Source organism: Lepidochelys kempii, chromosome 2 (assembly GCF_965140285.1).
Source record: "Lepidochelys kempii isolate rLepKem1 chromosome 2, rLepKem1.hap1, whole genome shotgun sequence".
Classification (NCBI taxonomy): domain Eukaryota; kingdom Metazoa; phylum Chordata; order Testudines; family Cheloniidae; genus Lepidochelys; species Lepidochelys kempii.
In genome coordinates, this window is record NC_136381.1 from 224801955 (window position 1) to 224824229 (window position 22275).

The 22275-nt window shown below is 41.3% G+C and overlaps 1 protein-coding gene across 4 annotated transcripts in view; it reads left to right on the forward strand.

Annotated features, from left to right (window-relative positions):
- CDK6 (cyclin dependent kinase 6) overlaps positions 1–22275 on the forward strand; it is a 203020-nt gene that overhangs the window by 129933 nt on the left and 50812 nt on the right. For all 4 annotated transcript variants that reach the window (XM_073333958.2, XM_073333959.2, XM_078851783.1 and 1 more), the window contains exon 5: positions 18579–18688. In XM_073333958.2, the coding sequence (XP_073190059.1) occupies positions 18579–18688 (110 nt within the window). The remainder of the gene's footprint in view (positions 1–18578; positions 18689–22275) is intronic.

Here is a 22275-nt window from a genome sequence, read left to right on the forward strand (position 1 = left end):
TTCTGCCTAAATTGGAAGCTTCCTCCTCTCCTGGAGACTCACTGCGCTCATGTTTCACAACCCGTGAGCCTGTAAGACAAGTCCATTGCCTGAAACTGGAAACTTTCACTTTTTAGCTCACAGAGCACAACTAAATTCAGCCTCAGTGACTGCTGAAAATACCTCACATTGCCATGACTCTGATATTAGATTTGGAGCACAAATTAGCCCACCGTTCCTCAGCTGCTACTGAAATCAGAGTTTGACCCATGGACAGAGAGTTTGGATTCAAAGGAAAGGTATTTCCTTTGCAGGCTCCTACACACACAGTAGCCAAGGGGTTAACAAGGGAGCTACTTTGAAAACGGAGGCAGAAGGTCATTGGCGGCAACAGCAAAGACTTCTAAAGCCTGCCATCAAGAGCCTTTCACCCTGCATTTCCCACCCAGGGGATTGTAAACATTGGCTCACAGCCATGGAGTCCTACAAAACTTCTCTGTGCTTGCAGCATATACATTTATACTTTTTAATGGAGACTGAAACACAGCAAGTTATTTTTGCATGACCAGAGAGTGTTCCTGTTCAAATGAAGTGCGGCGGGGAGGGGCTTGAACCTGTTCTCATTCTGGAATTTGAAAACATAGAGATATGCTTGTTTAGTGGTACTTCACATGTAACATAGCTGCTGTTCTCAGGCAAACTTTCTCAACTCAGAGGAATGTGTAGAATGCTGTCACTTAATCAGAACCCAGAAGAGTTCTTTTATCTGCCATTCGTTAGTAACTAGCAATATTTTTCTTATCTCTCTGTCCTTTAGCCTGATCCACTACCCTCCAACATGAGAACTAGTAACATGAAAGCACTTATTACCTTGAACATTCTTGTTTGTACTGTCTCTTAAACAAGTATACCTTAAACTCAGAGAAGGTGTTTTATAGATTTTGAGTAAGAAGCCTTACATACAAAAGGCCACTGTAAAAAAAAAAAAAAAAGTATCTTCATAGGTAGGGCATAAAAGTGTAACCACTTTGGACTGGATTCTTAAGAGGTTTAGACTGACTCTTACCAGGCTAATAGAGTAAGTTAGCCACAGTTAATTTCTTGAGGTATCTGATTTAATGAAAACAATACCAAAACGTAATACATATAAACTTTAAAGTTACATGTTGTATTCTGCTAAATTTTCAAATTCTTCATATCAACGTAGAGAATCTTCTCTTATTTACAACTGAGTTTTCTATTAGTTATTTGAACAATCTTGTGTGTTTTGTGACTTGGGTTTTGTGAAAAGTGCCATATTGAGAGCACGGGGAGAGAGGTTGTCAGTGTCTCCACAGAACAGGTGTAGCACAAGGCCCCTGCCAGTAGGCTTCAACCCACTTCTAGAGGTCCCGCCTCTGGAGGGGAGGGGATAGTTCAGTCTCTTCATCCATTAAATCTTGAGCTTCTCTGCTCAAACTGTGAGCATGGGTACTATCTTGTGCCAATTGTGATGATGGTTTTTGGGCTGCTGACACTCATACTCTAAGGACTGGACTGAAACAACCAATTTACTTCCTACAATTTGTACTATGTGTGTATATTTGTACATATTTACATGTTATATCTTTGTAGTTTGTTTCTGTTATTCACTTTATGTGAAAATAACATATTGGATTGTATTATTTGTAAGAAAAAGGATATTTCAGGAAGTTTTACTTCCTTAATGTAAGTGTAAGGTCTGCTGTTTGACTGCCACATCTCCAACAGTTATCACTCATGTTATGCTCCCCTTTGTGTTGCAGCGTTGTGTCCATTAGGTTTAAATAGAATCTGCTGGATTTATTTTCGGCTTTACAGCAGCTTTACAGTGTTTATAGTCCTGTTCTGTGATTTATAGGGTTATAGTAGTTTAAAGGGCTTGATTCACCTCTTCTGGCTCAGGGATGAGAGAGTTGAAATTTGCACCCTTCTGAAGTAGTGAGGCAGCTCCATCCCAGGGAGCCACTGCTGCAAAGAGGGCTGCCAGGTCTGTAACATCAGGCCCCCTTTGGGGTGTTGTTGTAGTAAAACAGATTTAACTTTCAGCTATTGCTCCATAAGAGCACCATTGGCAAAGGCTTCTCAGGGATGTGCTGAATTTGCCCTCCCCCAGGCTGGCTTGACAATTAAATTCCCCCTACCCAGCCAGAAATAATTGCTTTGGTTGCTGTGCTGACTTTCTCCAGACCCCCTCAGTAACCTCAGCCTGACTGTGAATCCCTTATAGGCAGACTTTCTACCATCAAGAGCACAGAGAGTTTCCATTAACAAGAAGCTAGTGGAATAGAGTGAATAGAGCTCCAAGTGGTGACAAAAAGGGGATTTATAAATGATTGTGGCTGAAAATTTACCTTTCACTAATCAAATTTCACGTTCCTTCTGAATATTAACCCACTTCAGGTATATAATTTACCTAGATGAATATCTTAATTGTTGACTTGTCAATGGTTACTTGTGTCTAAATTAGACTTTTAATTTAGAGCTCAGAAACATTTTCCCTAAAATTTTCAGATTAGTTAGGCATGCAGTTGTGAGCACATTTGCATTAGTTAGGCATGCACTTGGGAGCACTGTTATCATGTTTTTGAGTACAGATCAGGTAAATGCAGAATCAAATACATAATTAGGCACATTTAAATGCACAGTTAGCCAGTTTGTACACACATTCCCTTTAATTGCACGTGCAAATGAGACTCCCGATACCATACCTAAGTTTGAAATTCTGGCCCTTTTTCATCAAATAGCTAGTGTACTTAAATTAACATTTGTATCTCTTTCTGTTAAAAAGTTCCTAGTCATTAGCTCTAAACACAGGATTATTTCATAACTATATATCTTAATTAACATAATAGCTAAAACATATCTCCTGGATAATATTTTCACCAGCTTATTTCCTTTTATTTAGAATACCAAGCTGTAATCCTTTGCTTTGACAAAAAGGACATCCATCCATTCAGTTTTCTAACAAAAATGTGCACACAGTATGCATTTTTCACTTTCACAATAAAGTGCTGGTCCAAAGGTAGTCAATGAGAGTCTTTAAATTTGACACAAGATTTTCTAGATTATTTCTTTTTAAAAATAACATTTTTACAGGCCAAAATCTGATGTTTATATTCCATCCAAATTTGTTATAATTTCACCCACAGTGATCTTAGAGTTCTTGTTGAAATATTTCTTCACATTAGAATTCACTTTGTGTTGGCCTTAGGAACAGAAATCTTGCTACCCCTGCTTCTACTATGAAAGGGTTAAACCAGGGGTCTCAAACACGTGGCCTGCGGCCCGCCATAGGCACCAACTCCACTGGCAGCTAAGCTCCCCTCACCGCCCCACCCCACCTCCCCGAGTGCGCCGCGTCCCCGCTCCTCCGCCTAACTCCCAGCACTTAGGACTTTCCAGGAGGGAGGCGGAAGGAGCGGGGACAGGGCACGCTCAGGGGAGGAGGCGGAGAAGAGGCGGGGCCGGAGTGGGGATTTGGGGAAGGGGTTGGAATAGGGGCAGAGAAGGGGCAGAGTTGGGGTGGGGACTTTGGGGAAGGGATTGGCATGGGGAGGGGGAAGGGGTGGAAAGAGGCAGGGTAGGGGTGGGGCCTCATGGAAGGGGTGCAGTGGGGGCGGGGCTGGGAGCAGGGGGGGCTTTAACTGGAGTAATTCTAAAAGTAAATGCGAGTTTTGTCATTTGAGGTAGGTGCATTACTGAGTGTTTATATTTTATTAAACCCCCCCTTCACATTACAGTTTTTAAAAAGTTAATACATTGACTTTTAATAGCATACTATATTACTCTTCATTTTTCTCATTTTTGACTATATTTTTGTATCGTTGTATGCAAAGGTTTCAGTGATGTGGCCCTCAGGCCAATGTACTAGTCCTCATGTGGCCCTCGTGGTGATTTGAATTTGAGATCCTTGGGTTAAACAACTGGATTTGTTTAAAAAGAAGTTCCAGACAGTTAGGATGTATTGCAGGTGGTTAGAAACTTTTTGAAAATCTGGAAATTTCAACAATTTTTTTTTAATGCCTCTTCCCCCTCCCTTCTGTCTCTATTTTTTTGACCAGCTCTATAGTTTGTTGCAAAGTGCCCTGTTTGTATGAAAACTGAGCAGGTGAGAGGTTTGTGACAAATGCTGTGAATTTCCCTACTTTTCCCCATATTTTTCATCCCCTGCTAGGAACTGTATAACCTGCTGTCATTGCTGGGGTATTGCCTGGTATCAGCCCTGGAGCTCATAGCATGGCCTCTAGCCCAGACAGAGCTGTGTGGGGTAAGTCCATTTTGCCCTGAGACTCTGTTTCTTTGTGCATAATTTGCTACTGTTAGAGACTCTCAAAGTAGTAGTGGGAACCAGGACAGAAGAAGTTTATGTGGCCTTATGTTTTTTCTTTGGTTTTGTTTGCTCTTTTAAGAACCTAAATAAAACACAGCACCTCAAGAAGTGGGAAGAATTTTCTTTATTAACCAGAATCTGGGGTTTCTGTTAGTGTTGGGGAGTCAAGGGTCCATTACAAAGCCAAAATATAAATGCTATGCCCTAGATCCTCCAGTCTGGCTAAGAGGGACTCAGTGCAAGACCAGAGTGGGTGGGACACAAAGGTGGCTTTAAACCACCTTTACACTCCCTTGATCCTGGAGCTGGTCATGGTCTGGTCCCTGTTCTAAGAGCTACTTATGGCTCCAACGGTGTTCCAGCCATAGGGATGTCCCTGCCATGCCCCCTTTCTCCCAGAGACTGGAAAAGGGTAGTGTAGGAATCACTACACCACTTGATGGGAATAGTCAGGGGACTGGATGTGAGTCAGTTTTATGGCTGCTTTGTGCTGTCAGAGCAGACTAAGCAACTGGAACAGGGCCCAGGACCTGGTGCTATGTCTTTTAAAATCATGGGCCAGATCCTTAGCTGGTGTAAATTTGTGATTGATTTCAATGGAGCCATGTTGATTTATTCCAGCTGAAGATCTGGACCAGTATGTGTATTCCAAAGTACTGTATCGAGCTACTACCTACTGAGTACTTCCTTTCAGTCTAATAGTCTAGAATTCTGTTCTTTCTTATAACCCTTATTTGTTTAGAATAATGTAAGAGAATTAAGGTGTTTGTTTTCTTGTAAGCTTTTATCCCTGTTTTAATGTTTTGATTTTAGATAAACTTTTGGTGGTGAAACATTTGGCTTGATTTCTTTAAAAACAGAAATAAATGATTGTTATCATTGTAGAGCGCATCTCTGTCAATGTAATTATTTTATCTCAGTGCTAACACACTTAACTTCAGTATGGAGATGCTGACTCCCTTGCTAAAGGGATGAGCACTCTCAATTCCCATTTACTATGGAAATCAGTGGGAGTAGTCCCACTGGATTCCATGGGTTTTGGATTCGGCACTATTGCCACATCTCCTATTGTAGATGCTGTTTCAAGATGCAAGTAAAGTTTCATTCAGTGACTCAGAAACAAAGGAGCTAGGCACTCTACTTATAATATCCATGTAGATTCAAAATAATTCTTTGAAATGTGCTAAATGGAAAGAGATTTCCTTGTATGAGTTTTGAGGTACGCACTGAATTCTAACCAACGGTTAAAGCACTACCTCATATTCAGAGCTACTTTTCTTTTCTAGTAGCAGTTACAGTCAACTGTCTAATCCACAGAAGACTCTTGAGGTGAAAGCCACTATGTCTAGTTAAAGTGCCTTCCGTTCGTATTTATACACACACACACACACAAACAACGGATGTACCTAGAAATAGTCTACATCAACGTCATCATACTAGGTAACATGGTTCTTCCTAGAAATAAAATACAAAATTCTGATTAATTTTGTATACAAACCATCAAAGCAAAGGAATGTCTCCTTTATTCTCACTTTATCTTTCAGTAGTTATTGATGTTTGTTTCTTTATTTCCAAGGCACAAATATCTTAACATCAAAAAGAAGAGAACACACTGAAGTAGGAACCTTATAGTGAGTCATATATGTGGTCCAGAGTTCTCTTTTTTTATTTAAGTGATTTTTTTCTTGCTGGTTTGACCAATAAAATAATAATTATGTAATAATAAAAACAACAACCCTGTCTCACTTCACAAAATCAGTTAATTAAACAGACATCCAAACATGAAACACAAGTGAAAATATCATTGAAATGACCATTACTGTGTACTGTGCCATCAGACACGTGTACTGAGATATATTAACCTCTTGAAGAACAGGCAATTTGTAGAATCATAGGTCTGGAAGGGACCTCAAGAGGTCATCTAGTCCAGTCCCCTGCACTCATGGCAGGACTAAGTATTATGTAGACCATCCCTGACAGGTGTTTGTCTAACCTGCTCTTAAAAATCATCCACAACCTCCCTAGGCAATTTATTCCAGTGCTTAACCACCCTGACAGTTAGGAAGTTTTTCCTAATGTCCAACCCAAACCTCCCTTGCTGCAATTTAAGCCCATTGCTGCTTGTCCTATCCTCAGAGGTTAAAAGGAACAGTTTTCCTTGCTCCTCCTTGTAACAACCTTTTATGTTCTTGAGAACTGTTATCATGTTCCCCTCTCAGTCTTTTCTTTTCTAAACTAAACAAACCCAGTTTTTTCAATCTTCGCTCATAGGTCATGTTTTCTAGACTTCTAATCATTTTTGTCGCTCTTCTCTGGATTCTCTCCAATTTGTCCACATCCTTCCTGAAATGCAGCACCCAGAACTGGACACAGTACTCCAGTTGAGGCCTAATCAGTGCAGAGAAGAGTGGAAGAATTACTTCTTGTGTCTTGCTTACAACACTCCTGCTAATACATCCCAGAATGATGTTCGCTTTTTTTGCAACATCATTACACTGTTGACTCATATTTAGCTTGTGATCCACTATGACCCCCACATCCCTTTCCGTAGTACTTCTTCTTAGGCAGTCATTTCCCATTTTGTATGTGTGCAACTGATTGTTCCTTCCTAAGTGGAGTGCTTTGCATTTGTCCTTATTGAATTTCATCCTATTTACTTCAGACCATTTCTCCAGTTTGTCCAGATCATTTTGAATTTTAATCCTATCCTCCAAAGCATTTGCAACCCCTCCCAGCTTGGTATCATCTGCAAACTTTATAAGTGTAGTCTCTATGCCATTATCTAAACCATTGATGAAGATATTGAACGGACCTGGGCCCAGAACTGATCCCCCTGTGGGACCTTACTTGTTATGTCCTTCCAACATGACTATGAACCACTGATAACTACTCTCTGGGAACAGTTTTCCAACTAGTTTTGCACCCACCTTATAGTAGGTCCATCTAGGTTGTATTTCCGTAGTTTGTGTATGAAAAGGTCATGCGAGACAGTATCAAAAGCTTTACTAAAGTCAAGATATGCTACGTCTACCGCTTCCCCCCCATCCACAAGGCTTGTTACCCTGTCAAAGAAAGCTGTCAGGTTGGTTTGACATGATTTGTTTTTGACAAATCCATGCTGAGTTATCACATTATCGTCTTCTAGATATTTGCAAATTGATTGCTTAATTTTTTTCTCCATTATCTTTCCGGGTACAGAAGTTAAGCTGACTGGGCTGTAATTCCCCAGGTTGTCTTTATTTCCCTTTTTATAGATGGGCACTATATTTGCCCTTTTCCAGTCTTCTGGAATCTCTCCAGTCTTCCATGACTTTTCAAAGACAATCACTAATGGCTCAGATAGCTCCTCAGTCAGCACCTTGAGTATTCTGGGATGCATTTCATCAGGCCCTTGTGACTTGAAGACATCTAACTTGTCTAAGTAATTTTTAACTTGTTCTCTCCCTATTTTAACCTCTTCTGATCCTACCTCATTTTCACTGGTATTCACTATGTTAGACATCCAATCACCACCAACCTTCTTGGTGAAAACCAAAACAAAGAAGTCATTAAGCTCCTCTGCCAATTCCACATTTTCTGTTATTTTTCCCTCCTCTTTGAGTAATGGGCCTACCCTGTCCTTGGTCTTCCTCTTGCTTCTAATGTATTTGTAGAATGTTTTCTTGTTACCCTTTTTGTCTCTAGCTAGTTTGATCTCATTTTGTGCCTTGGCCTTTCTAATTTTGTCCCTACATACTTGTGTTAGTTGTTTATATTCAATGGTAATATGACCTAGTTTCCACTTTTTGTAGGACTCTTTTTTATTTTTTATGTATATTATGTGCCTAGAACCAAGAGTAGAATAGAAGTACTTTCTAAAAGCCACTGAAGCAATTTGATTCACCCATCCCACAAAGGAAAAAAGATTTTAATACTTCCATAAAAAGACATAGTATGAAGGTTGCATTTCTCCATTGAAGGAACTCTTCTCACCAACAATACCTATCATTCTAATGGAATCAAAGGCAGATGGATAATAATGGAAGACCTATTACTTGGAGAATGAATTATGCAAGCCTAAATGTTTATCCAATACTATAATAAAATCTGGAAACTCCATAATATGCAGGGAATATTATCTGTCACCCTAACTACATCATGGATAGGATATTATGATGATCTGTACTTTTGAGGGAGTCATAAATTCCAAGGCCAGAAGGGACCATTGTGATCATCTAGCATGACTTCCTGTATAACACAGCCATAGAACATCCACAAAATAATTCTGAGAGCATATCTTTTAGCAAAGAATCCAATCTTGATTTTAAAATGGTCAGTGATGGAGACTCCACCAATGGTTAATTATCCTCACTGTCAAAAATGTACACCCTATTTCCAGTCTGAATTTGTCTAGCTTCCACTTCCAACCATTGGATCGTGTTATACCTTCCTCTGTTAGATTGGAGAGCCCATGATTAAATATTTAAATACCCCATGTCAGTATTATAGATAGTGATCAAGTCACCCCTTAACCTTCTTTTTGCCAAGCCAGGTACATTGAACTCTTTGAGTCTATGATTATAAGGCATGTTTTCTAATCCTTTAAACAGTCTCATGGCTCTTCTCTGATCCCTCTCCAATCTATCAGCATCCTTCTTGAATTGTGGCTCTATTGACACCTCAATCTGGGACAATTCCTCAGATTTGTTTCCAAAAAACAATGGCTCAGGTGTAGGAATCTCCCTCATGTCTTCTGTAGTGAAGACCAATGCAAAGAATTCATTTATCTTCTCTGCAATGACCTTGCCTTCCTTGAGTGCTCCTTTAGCACCTCGGTTGTCCAGTGGCCCCACTGACTGTTTGGCAAGCTTCCTGCTTCTGATGTACTTAAAAAAATTTGCTGTTAGTTTTTGAGTCTTTGGCTAGTTGCTCTTCAAATTCTTTTTTTGACCTGCCTAATTATACTACAATTGACCGTCATATATATTTAAAGATACTGAGGAAAAAAATTCAATTACACCTTCCCCTCAGTGAAACAAGAATTATGGCTAATGGATACCAAAGGAAAGACCCATTTATCTGTTCTTCATATTATTCAGTTTCTGTCATAAATTCATGTGCAATTATAATCAAAGGATTGGCTTCTATCTTTGATTCAGTGTCACCCCTTATTAGCAACCCAAGTCCATAGTCCATCACAGATTCAGGCAGGTTGCCCAAGATTAATGTAAATCTAGAGTCAGTAACAATTTTGGGAATACTGTCATAAAAAGCCTTTGACTACTGTCAAAGTTTGACTCAGACTCACAATTTATCAGACCACTCTGTTTTATTAGCAAAGCTGCTCTGCTAATACATTTAGAAGTGAGCCCCCCTAGTGGGGCTTGTGTCTTTTAATTTATACAGTTTTTTGGAGAACAAGTTACAGAGAAGTTACAGACAAAAGAAGAAAAAGATTTTAGTCACCACCCTTCGAGATCCCTGAGACCAGTCACGTATCTTCAATTACCTGCCACCCTTAACAATCTCCTTTAACAGCTTCCAGTTAACTAATTGCCCTTCACACCTTTCATTCTGATGCCTGCTTCTTAGACGTGCTGGCTCTATCTTAATTGCTTCTCCATTCAAAAGCTAACTGTCCCTACGTGTGCTCCCTCAGATACTTTGTAACATGTTTTGGCATGCCCTCTCATATACAATGTATCCAGCATGTCCCCTTATACAATGTTATACTTCCACACTACAGAGTGGACCTCCGTTGCAAGTAATCCAAATTTTTGGATTCAGCGGTAACTTTGTAAACTGGATTATCCGTGTCTTCCACTGAATTGTCATTCTTACTTCCTCACCTTTTAGACTGGGGATAGACACTTTTCACTGCTATTCCTTTTACCTGTTATTGTTTTCCATGATAATCAAACCTCCTGGCAGAAGTTATCTGGTAGTAAAAAGTAATTACAGGAATCAGGGTAAATAAAATTTATCACAAAGTTTTCTTTCATGGAGAGGATATTCATACAATATTTCATAGCATTCATTCCATACCCATGGTACCTTAGCTCTGTAGAAAGTTTTAGCTCTTTGTTAGGACACAAGATTAATTTCCTACACACTGACGGATTTTTTTTTTTATGGGAAACAAGTTTTAACATTGGTTTTCCATTTTGTGTTGTGTCCAATATTATTAAATAAATGGATATACGTGCCCATAGACCTCAAAAAAAGTTTGCTCTAAATGTGGAACGGATTCTGGTTACCAGAATGCAAAACCTGAAGTTGTAGTGCAGTCTTCCTTTTACTGTATGTGACTGATAGATCCTTATAAAAATGAATCTGCCACCACATCTCATGTATTCTCTACAGATGTTCCCCTCCCTCATGACTGATCCAAAGCTAGGGTGACCAGACAGCAAATGTGAAAAATCGGGACGGGGATGGGGGGTAATAGGAGCCTATATAAAAAAAAGACCCAAAAATTGGGACTGTCCCTATAAAATCTGGTCACCCTATCCAAAGCCCATTTAAGTAATTGCAAAGAATCCCTTTGTCTTCAACTAGGGCCTAATTCAAAGCCCACTGAAGTTAATTTTAATCAAAAAATGAAATTATTAGTTTATCCGTAAGTATGTTTAGATGAGCAAATAACAAGAACAGCCTTGAACTCTACAGATGAGTAAGCATAACTACCGCTTTAATTTTCACAATGTGAAACAATACTTCTGAGCTCACCAATAAGAAATTTTTCACAAATGTCTCTAAGCACTAAGTCTCAATAGGAAGCCATCTCACTATTGCCATTTCCCCTACAAATGTGATATCCAGTGAGCTCAGCATTCCAAGGCAAATCAGTGCTCGCATCAGCAATGTCTAGGGAATAGGGTACCCCCTTACTGTCCTGTGCAGCTACGTGTCCTGGGTCACAGAGAGGTGAGATGAGTAGCTTCAGCATGGTCACTGTTCTGGAAAACAGGTTTGGCTGGGCAGGGATAGGTGGAGCCTTGAATCCCCCACCTGCCCCCCCAAACATGCAAGTCAATATAGCTGAGCCAGTGTAGACACAGGATATAGCATTGGCACAGAATACCTCCCCTCTGAGTCACGAACTGAACCCTGGTCTGCTCCTGGGGCAGTGCAATTATGCATTGCTCTTTACTTAGGGCTTGTCTTCCCTACCATGCTAAATCAGCGCCGCTGCGATCGATGCAAGGTGTTGATTTAGCGGGTCTGGTGAAGACGCAATATGTCGATGGAGAGCGCTCTCCCATTGATGTCATTAATCCACCTCAACAAGAGGTGGAACCTATGTCGACAGGAGAGCGTCTCCTGCTGACATCGTGCAGTGTAGCTACTGTGTTAACTTCATGTAAGTTATGTCATGCAGGGAGGTGGTTTTTTACACCCCTGAGCAATGTAACTTATATTGACTTAAGCGGTAGTGTAGACAAGGCCTTAGGGCTTATGACAAAACTAAAATGTAGTCCTTTACTTGTATGTTACTTATCCCCTTCTCTCACCCTTTATGTGTCTTTGCCTTTTCTAGACTGTATGCTATTCAAGACAGAGACTGTGTCTTCATCTGTGTTTGGAAAGTGCCTAGCATGGTGCAGATGCTACTGAAATCTAAATAGATAGCCTAAGGTGAAATTCACCCCTGTGAATTAAATGGGATTTTAAGTGGGATATAAATGGTGCATAGGTTTTGTGTTGGCCCTCTCAATTTCACTCCTAGTGAGCAGATACTTGCTCATAACTTGGCTTTATGCCAGATATAAATGGTTGAAAGTGGCTGGGATTGAAACTGCTGATGTCAGATGCTCCTAGAATCTTCTGATACATTAAGATTGACAATTTTATGTTTCACAAAAGGTTGTATTCCTCCTTGCCCTCTCCTGCAGAGCTCTGCCCCTGCATATGTCTCAGCTCTTCTTCCCCCATACTTACACTGGGTACATTTCCTTCTTCCTCTTTCAGGAGTAGGAAACCAGATGACATTTTGGTAGAATTTTGGATGTTTAATTGCTTCTATAAATCACCGAGAAGCTTCTTTCATTTATTTTCATTTGAAGAGGCTGCCTAGATCATTTGATATTTGACCTGACAGAGCAGTGATCTGTAGCCACTGTAAACAGCTTTAGTCCCTGCTTGTCTGGTGAGTGGGGACCTGAATTGTGACTTGGTATGGTGAGGAAAACGTTTCTACCAGGTCCCAAAGTACAAATTACTCTCAGCCTTTTTGTTCTTGGACTAATACAGGGGTGGGCAAACTTTTTGGCCAAAGGGCCACATCTGGGAATAGAAATTGTATGGCAGACCACGAATGCTCACAAAATGGGGGTTAGGGTGCGGGCTCAGGGTGGGGCCAGAAATTTGTTCAGGATGCAGGAGGGGGCCGGTCCGGGCTGGGGTGGGGGAGTGCAGTGCAGGGGGAGGTGAGGGCTCCAGCTGGGGGTGCAAGCTCTGGGGTGGGGCTGCAGATGAGGAGTTTGGGGTGTAGGAGGGTGCTCCGGGTTGGGACTGAGAGGTTTGGAGGGTGGGAGGGGGATCAGGGCTGGGGTTGAGGCATGGGGGGGGTGAAGGCTACAGCTGGGGGGGGTGAGCTGGGGGGTGGGGCTGGGGATGAGGAGTTTGGGGTGCAGGAGGGTGCTCCGGGCTGGGATCAAGTGTTCGGAGGGCGGGAGGGGGATCAGGGCTGGGGCAGGGGGTTGGGACATGGGGGGAGTCTCCGGGGTGCAGGCTCCAGGCAGCGCTACCTCAAGCGACTCTAGGAAATAGCGGCATGTCCCTTCTGTGGCTTCTATGCGAAGGCGCGGCCAGGTGGCTCTGCACATTGCCCCGTCTGCAGGCACCGCCCTTGGAGCTCCCATTGGCTGCGGTTCCCGGCCAAAGGGAGCTCCGGAGGTGGTGCTTGGGGCGGGACAGCATTCACAGCAGAGTCCCCTGGCTGCCCCTACACATAGAAACCAGAGGGGGGCCATGCCGCTGCTTCCAGGAGCCGCATGGAGCGGCCCCCGACCCTGCTCCCTGGCTGGAGCGCCGGAGTGGGTCAAGCCCCAGACTCCGCTCCCCAGCAGGAGCTTGAGGGCCGGATTAAAATGGCTGGTGGGCCGGATTCGGCCCACTGGCCGTAGTTTGCCCACCCCTGGACTAACAGATAAAGTTTGATACTCTAGTCCACCTGAGCATCCAATTGATGAGAAAGCAAAGGGCAGCTGGACAGGATAGGACAGCAGCCATTTGGCATGGGAGGGTTTGAATGCAGCAAGAGGAAGGGAAGAAGACTGGGTGAAATTATGGAGAATCAAAGGGAAGGTGGTGGAGGTGTCAGATTAGAGAAAGTGAGGGAGGTAAGAGTGAGTGGGAAGTGGCATGGTTTGAGGGAGTGTTAGCCTGGAGATTAGGGGCAGCAGAGGTGTGCTGAGAAGAAGAAGCAAGGGAAAAACTGGCATATGGAGGGAAGGCAGAGCCAAGGGAGAGGAACTGGAAGGTGACATTGTCTACTTGGAAGGACCTGGAAGACCCTAAGGGAGGAGGAGCTAAAGAAACCAAACAGGCTGGGAAAAGAGAGGCAGCTGAAGAGAGGAGCTTGTTTAATCAGAGGACTGAAGTTCATCCTGTTGAACCCCCCTTGCTACAGTTGTGGCCCCAACGTTCCATTTTAGTGGTGTCAGGTATAAAGGGTTAAGCAACACATAAAAATGCAGATGCATGCTTTTTTATGCTAAAAATGTTACTTTATCAAGCTGTAATGTCAAAGTTCTCTCTTTCTCTATGATAGGGCCCCTCACTGATTATGTGGCTTACCTAAGCACTAAGACAGTGCAGTGTTAAGAGGAAGCGATGAGCTAGTTGTTCAGCTCTCCATATCCTGTGTTCAGAATAATTTTCATTTCTACTTATCTGTAAATGCTAATGGAATGTCCACAAATATTTGCTTGGTTTCTATGGTGAAAAAGAGTGAGTGAAATTATGTCAAAACCAAACTACATCATACTGTATTTCTTAAAAGAGGATCCCTAGCAAGATAGGCGTTATCTGTGGTTATTACTTATGTGCAAGTTGACATTTGATAAATAACAATCATTTTGAGATTCACATCTTGAAATTCAAACTTGCACATTGCAAACCCTGATACGACTCGGACCCTTTTGTAGGTAGACAGTAAAGATCAGTTTATCAGAACACAGCCCAAGGCAAACAAGTTCCCCTCTCAGTCTGAAGCAATCCGATATTTGTCAGAAATAAACTTGCATGCCTTTTTTTACAGTGTATAATTGTTTAAATTCCCAAATTATTAAGAACCAGATGCCCCCTCTCTCGAGGTAGCTAGATATACAGACACATACACATATACTCGTGTGTGTGTGCCGCACAGAGGGGAGCAAAGTTTCAAGGAAGTGGGCCAGGCAGTGGTCATGTGGAAGGAGCAGTTCCCATTCTACATGCTTTCCCAGTCCTCTGTAAATAGCAGCGTCCCCTCTAAGTGTACAATTCACATTCACTCTCTGCTACAAATTGAGGTGTGTGGCCAGCAGGAAGGGAGCAGCTGCTGTATGTGGCATGCTTCCCTGGGAAAGGAACTGCAGTTATGGGGTAAATTGTCACGGAGGTTAGTGCTGGTCTGACCAGCATTCAATCCTTTACCCTGCCCCAGAGCAGTTCACTGTCACACTGCGGGAGCCAATGGAATCATGGAATGGAAAACACCCAGTTCGGGGGTAATGTCTTTAAAAGTCCAGGAACTTAGAATAAATCAAAAAATCATATTTTGCCAAGAGGGCCCAGAAGTTGGAAATTCTAAATTAGAGACTGGTGGCAGCAAACACCTTTCTTCCATAAGGTCTAAACTCTTGGCCTCCTGATCCAGCCAGGTGGCCCGTGGGTATTGTTGTCTGGACTTTTCCATGGCTGCTTGCATGACTGTGGAGTTGGGTGCAGCATGGAAGAACAACTCCACTCCCTTAGCCGGGACAAAGTACTGCTTTTTTGCTGTCATAGTAGTAGGGGCACAGTTCTTCCTTAACTGACATGTGCCACACAGTTCTTCCTGGTTTCAGCATGGCCTCATTGATTCGGAGTGCTATTCAGCTGGAATCTGTAGGCTCTGGGCTATCCAGTAGCTTGTGTTGGAGGCCTAGACCTCCTCTGAGGGGATTTGGAACTCTTCTCAGGCCAGACGGTGGTCAGAAGGAACAGGAAATATGTCAGCCTGCACCGCCCCTTATACCCTCAGCAAGGAGCATGAGGAGAGCAGGATGCAGGTGCAGACCAATGGATACTACTTGCTAGAATTCTCCAGTCTCAGGTAGATGAAGTGCATGTGTATCAATAGTGGAATACACATAAGGACCCAGCACCTGAAGAAGAAGGATAGGGCTCAAGTTTGAGGTCTTATTGATGAGGGAAGTTTAGTGGCAAGACCCTTATTAGAAGCTGCAGTCGATGCTGCCAGTACTGCTTAAAGATCCATGGTGACTGCTATAGTGATGTGCCAGGAATCCAAGACCAGGTTCACACTAAAATTTAGGTCAACCCAGCTATGTTGCTCTGGGGTGTGAAAAATCCACACCACTTTTTGAAGCCCTGCCTACCTGTTTGATGCTTTACCTGTCTATGAAGGTTGTTTTCCTCATTGCCATCACCTCGGATGAATGGGTAGGTGAACCGGGGGCCCTAATGGCACACCTTCCTTGCACTATATTTCGTAAAGACAAGGTTTCGCAACGGCTCCATCCAAAATTCACCCCCTAAAGTAGTATCGGAATTTCACATAAACCAGACTATCCACTTAGCTGTGTTCTTCCCAAAGCCCCATGCTTCCAGCTTAGAGAAGAGATTTCATTCCTGCCATATGAGATGAGCTTTGGCATTTTATTCTACAGAGAACAAAAGATATCAGAAAGTCACCTGGGCTGTTTCTTGCCAAAGCAGAACAAGCTGTTTCCTCCCAGAGGATCTCCAAGTGGATCTCTGGCTGTATCCTGTTTTATTAGCTGGCACACGTTCCTTCCCCACATGGAGTATAGGCTCATTCTGCAAGAGTACAGACAGCCCCAGTAGCAGCATTCCAAGAAGTATCTCTGCTTGATATTAGCAAGGCAGCAACAAGTTCCATCCACACATTCACAAGGCATTGTGCCTTGAGTCCAATCCTCCTCCGCTGATGTATTATTTGGAATAGTGGTTTTACAAGCAACCATACTGCCTGCATCCTCACACCCTCCTCCTCTATGAGTACTGCTTGTCAGTGACCCACAGCAGAATACACATCAGGATCAGCAATTGAAGAAGAAAGGAAACATACATACCCTTTGTAACTGGAGTTCTTTGAGATGTGTGATCCCAATCTGTATTCCACTACTCACCCTCCTTCCTCTCTGCTTCAGATCCTCTCTGATTCATGGTAAGAGGGGGAACTGGAGAGGTGTGGGGCAGCAACACCCCTTATACTCTTAGCACAGAGCAAAAGGAGAACAAAGGTGTAGGTATGGCCCAGTGGACGCTACTTGCTAGAATTCTGTGGTCTCATGGAGTGCATGTGTACCCACAGTGAAATTGAAGAACGACAGTTATGAAGGGTAAATAACTTTCCTTCATTTTGTGTGGGGAGGCCCACTTGGATCTCAAGTTCAGAATCTGCAAGATTTGGTTCTGTTTCTCCTATAGGTCTTCAGTTGATGCTGCTCTTCCCCTTCTGTTAGGCGGCTGCCCCCACATCTGAAAAAAAAGAATATGTGGAAATCCATGATCCTAGAAATCTCCAAATTTTTTAAAGTAATTTTTCCTATCCCATGGGTTTCTCCCCAAAGGCCCTAAGAGAACATACGTACAGACCAAACATTGAGAAATACATTAATATCGTTAAACAAAATATTGAAAAAGGAACTCCACCTGATTCAGCATATTCCCTGGGCAGCCTTTATCAGTGGTGTTCATAATGGCATCCTGACCTCAAATTAAAGTTCATTGGAATGAACTTCTGAGGGAGAGTTACCTTCCCCTGTACATATATTAGAAAAGCATCCCTATTTGACACCAACCAATCAGAGAAAATGAAGGGATTACATTATGCCTTCTTCTGTTGCTGTGCCAGTTTACATAGCATGTATCTTGAAGTCAAAGTTGGCTCAGCTCAGCTTTATTTTGCACTAAGTTATTGAACTGTTTCAAAAATAAATTTTATAAATAGAGATCAAAGCATGTAAAAGAACTTTTAGCAAATATGACACTTGTGTAAATATCCTTGAACTTCCCTCCTCTATCCATTCCACACCTCCAGATGCTGTCAGGGCATGTAATGATTGTAATAAATGTTGTATTTGCTTTTGTTTCAGCTGGCTCTCAGCAGCAAATTCAGCTGATTACTTGCATTGTTATTTCTGCCAAGAGGACAATTATATTGTTGTTATTTAAAAAACCCACCTTTGTCATATGTTTCTGAGTACTGGTCTTTAAATTCAGCACTCACCATTTTAAATAACATGTATTTTAAAGCTATTTCTATCTTTTACTTTGCAATTATTTCTTTTTCTGTATCTTTTTAAATTTCAGTTTCATGAGCCTAGAGAAACACTGCACTTTCCAACACATGTATTTTTGTATCTCAAAATTAATGCAATAATTATAAGACCCTTGTTCCCTCTTTATAATGTTGTCTGTGGTTTATAACTACAGCATACTACCAATACAGTGTTGTCCTTCAGCTGAAGATCCTATTTCTTTAGGGCTGGATTCTAACTGTACTGAGGCGTAGGAGAGGAACCAAGCAGACATGCCAAACCCGCAAAAAAAGTGCAGAAATCGGGCTTGTTTTTGGCTTAATTGGCTTGTGAGTTTCTTGTTGGTTAGTTTTTAGCTTGTAGCTTGTTGCTTCTTTTTTTTTTTTTTTTTTTTTGATGGGCAAGGGGCAAGCAGGGGCAAGGGGGGAGAGATCTTAATATCTCTACTTCTGCAGAACATGCCATGGAAGCTTTAATGGCCATAAGTGAGTTGGGACTAGGTTTTTTGACTCATCCTTTAAATTAGTGTACAGTGCCTTCAAATACCACGATTCAGAAGGAATAATCCCACCTATTGACTCCTCCACACCACTTCTGGCAGCACCTGGATTTTCTTTAGAGGACTGTCATCTAAGCAGTGACCAAACCTGACCATCCTTAGTGTGTGAGACCATACAAGCTTAAGGCAATCTGGGTCACTGGGCAACCCCACACACTAGTTGGTATTTCTGCAATTGAATATTTCTCCTAATATGTTCCTCTTTGTTTTACAGGTTGTCACTCTGTGGTACCGAGCTCCTGAAGTTTTGCTTCAATCCAGCTATGCAACACCAGTTGATCTCTGGAGTGTTGGCTGCATATTTGCAGAAATGTTCCGTCGAAAGTAAGAAATACTGTTTTGTCATCATTATTTTTAATGTGGAAATTATGCAGAAATATACAGTACTATATATTGTAACACTGTATGCAGTAGAAAATTGGAGGCATGTTTTATTTACAGTTGGAATTACAAAAGCCCATTATATATAACTCAGGGTTGTGACTTCCATCTTGGATGTTTTTTGTGAGTCTCCCACAGCCCTTTTTAAAACGTTGTTTTCTTTTACAAAAGCACATGTGAACACTGAAACAAGAACATAACACCTGAATCCAGATGGCTGAGATATAGATAAATAGGGGCTGAAGGGTCTATTGATAGAGGTGTATATTGTAGGGTTCTGGAAATAATTTGTTTTAAGGAAGGAAAGACATAGCCTTCAATACGACATAGCCATCTTACTTCTGGAGTTTGTGCTTTTTGAGTTCCAGATGTTTGCTTGTAGTCATCTCTTGGCATACTTGAGATCTGGAAAGTCACTGTAATGTCAATTTCTAGAAACAGACTGAGGTGGGACTTTTTGAAGAATAAACTGTTTTGACAATGTCTAGGGTAATGTAGGTAGTAAAACTTAAATGTAGTCAGAAATAAGACTTATTTTTGGCTGATTCTGTTAAATTAACTATCAGTGTTGGCAACCCCCATTTTTAAATGTTCTCTGTATACATATATCTTCCTACTGTATTTTCCACTCCGTGCATCTGATGAAGTGGGTTTTCGCCCACGAAAGCTTATGCCCAAATAAATTTGTTAGTCTCTAAGGTGCCACAAGTACTCCTTGTTCTTTTTTCAGTATTCTCTTGAGTATTATACTTACTTGATCTTATTATCCCATATAATGCATTTTGGATGAAAACCAGAAACTACTGCAGGAATTATATGGTCTTACTATACAGTCTATGGTGACATGCCTAGAGAAACCTCATACACCATTTTGGAACAGCTACTGTGAAATAAAATGATGTACCTTTTAAATAAATGAATATGAAAATCTAAAGGAAAATGGCTCACCTTTGAGCTTAAAAATGAATAGTCCATTTTTTTACAAATTACAAAGGTGTAGCCACAGTAACCATGGCCTCTAGAAACAACCATGCGATAGCAATACTTCTTGACAAAGATGAATTTGCGATATATGAAGTTCAGAATGCTAACTGAAGCCTTGCAAAAGGATTTTGGGATTTCACTGTTTATTAATGTTAACACATTGAAATATATTTGTTCTTGGGCTTATTGCCTAGTCAAATGGCCAGAGTAGATTTACTACACTCCACCCTCTGTGTGTGACTCATAAATGAGATCAGAAAATGAGAATGTGGATTTTAGGAGTTTCAGTTAAGTCCTCCATTGCAAACTTTCAGATACTAAATTTTATTCCATAGAAGGTTCACAATGACACTGACTTTTCCAAGATTTCACTTGCAGCATAAAAAAAAATTTCATTTTTGCATTGATAATGACAGTAAAACATGACAACCAAACAGAGAACGCTTTATGATCTGCTCAAAAAAATTTTTTGTCATCTATTTTACAGTACTTCCCTAGATGAAATATTGCCTTGTATAAACCCTATAAAATTGCCTTGTGTGAACCCTATAAATTAAATTTTCATTTTTTATAACACAGCATTCACTTTCCAAATCCACAAATCTAACATGATCAATTGAATTAGGAACAATTGTGCAAATTCAAATGTTGGATTAAGGGTAAAAAATGGCAGATTTTTAGCAGAAATAAGATTTGATTTCAAGCAGAGTTTGATACAACCAGGCGTTCTGTTGTCCCTGCCAAAGACAGGGTCATTTTGACATTCTCAGTCCTAAATCTGGGAGACAGTCAAAAACTGTGTGTGTCAGGAATCTGCCAAGTGTATATGTGCTACGTTGTTCAATTAGTAACATTATGACTTACAGATAATGATATTTGAACATGCAGGAGCCCAACATATGTCATAAACCCAATTTAAGGCTTCACTGTCATTAAACTACAGTGAATAGCATTGAATATCTTCTTTATGGATTGTTGCATTGAGTCAATTTTGCAATAACCTTTGTATGATATATGTTGTCTTTTTAACATCCTTAATAAATTGCAAAAGAGACTGTATTCTACTGTGAACGTGGTGGCAATAAACTGTAAAATTTTGCAAACTCCCATGGATTATTTCCAAAACGTTCAATAAGTGTAGCAGCTAATGCTGCTGAAAAATAAATGAAGTTAGCTCACTACCCATCTGCTTTTCATCTGGCATTGAGGGGGTGAGAGAAGGAGAGTTGGTTTTGGTTTTTTTTAAGTTTACCTGTTGGTCCAGCGTTCCAGCCATCCTTTTCTTTTGGCAAATCACGAGAGATTTATTTTCCATTCCTTCCGCCATTCTCCTTTGCTTTCACTTGAAAATATTTTTAAACTTCTATAATTTCTAACTGCTATTCTGATGTTCTCTTTATATCAGATAAGATTCTGATAGCCTTACTCATGTTGAGTGTTGTCTCATTCCCAGAATAATTTCAAAAAAGTCAATGGGACTATTTGTGATATAAGATACTACTCAATATGAGTAAGGCTATCCTACTCCACAAATAGTCCCATTGACTTCATTAGAACTGTTCTGGGAATAGGATACTACCAGAAGCAAGGCTATCAGAATCTGGCTCATAGTGCTTACAGTGACCCAAAGGCTGCAACAGACTGGTTATGCTTGGATTAGCCAGAGTATAGGTCTTATTTCAGATTTGTGTGACTGAAATATAACTTTCTGCTGAATCAGCCTTAATCATAGATCAATAGTAGAGGTTTTTTATGTTTTGCAAGGCACTTCCCCATTGGCTCGGATTCAAGGATATACACAAAACTTTGTGCCCGGCCTGACGCAGGTGATCTAAATGGCAAGTTATATGAGGAACAGCCTGTCATCAGTTAGAAAACTTTTTTTCATCATTCCAACTGAAATTATACAAAATTTTGCTGTGGTTGCAGAAGTGGATAAGTTTCTGTAAAGCCTGTTGTCAACAGTAAAGCATCATGTAGCATATCACTCGCAACAAAGTACCATGCACCTTAACACCAGCTCACCTTTATCAATACGATGCTTATTGCTACCCTAGAACAAGTGCTTCAGTGAAGGGTGAAGAAGGTGGTTGAAGAGTCTGTGGTGTAGCTGACCTGCACTCAGTGCAGACCCAGAAGGGAGGAGAGGACAGAGGTGTACCTGTAACACGCTTGGGGTGAAATCCTGACCTCAGTGAACTCAATGGTAAAACTCGCATTGACTTCAATGGGGCAGGATTTCACCCTTGGTCTTTATGCCATGGTGTTTATTGGTAGTACTTGGTGTGCTGTACTGTGAATCATTCTTCATTGAGCTCCCCTTACCATTTCTTCTTATGTACACACATTATGGATTAACTCCTGGCCACGCTGAAGTCAGAGTGAGTGGCGCAGTTACTTCAATGAGGCCTGGATTTAGTCTGATTTTTGTTGGTAACAGAAGAGTGGGATGAGTGGAGCCCATGTTCCTTTTTTAATCTTTGACACGTGTCAGTAGTAACATCTCTGGAGTCCTTTATTCAGTATGGTCTCATTTCAGACCCATG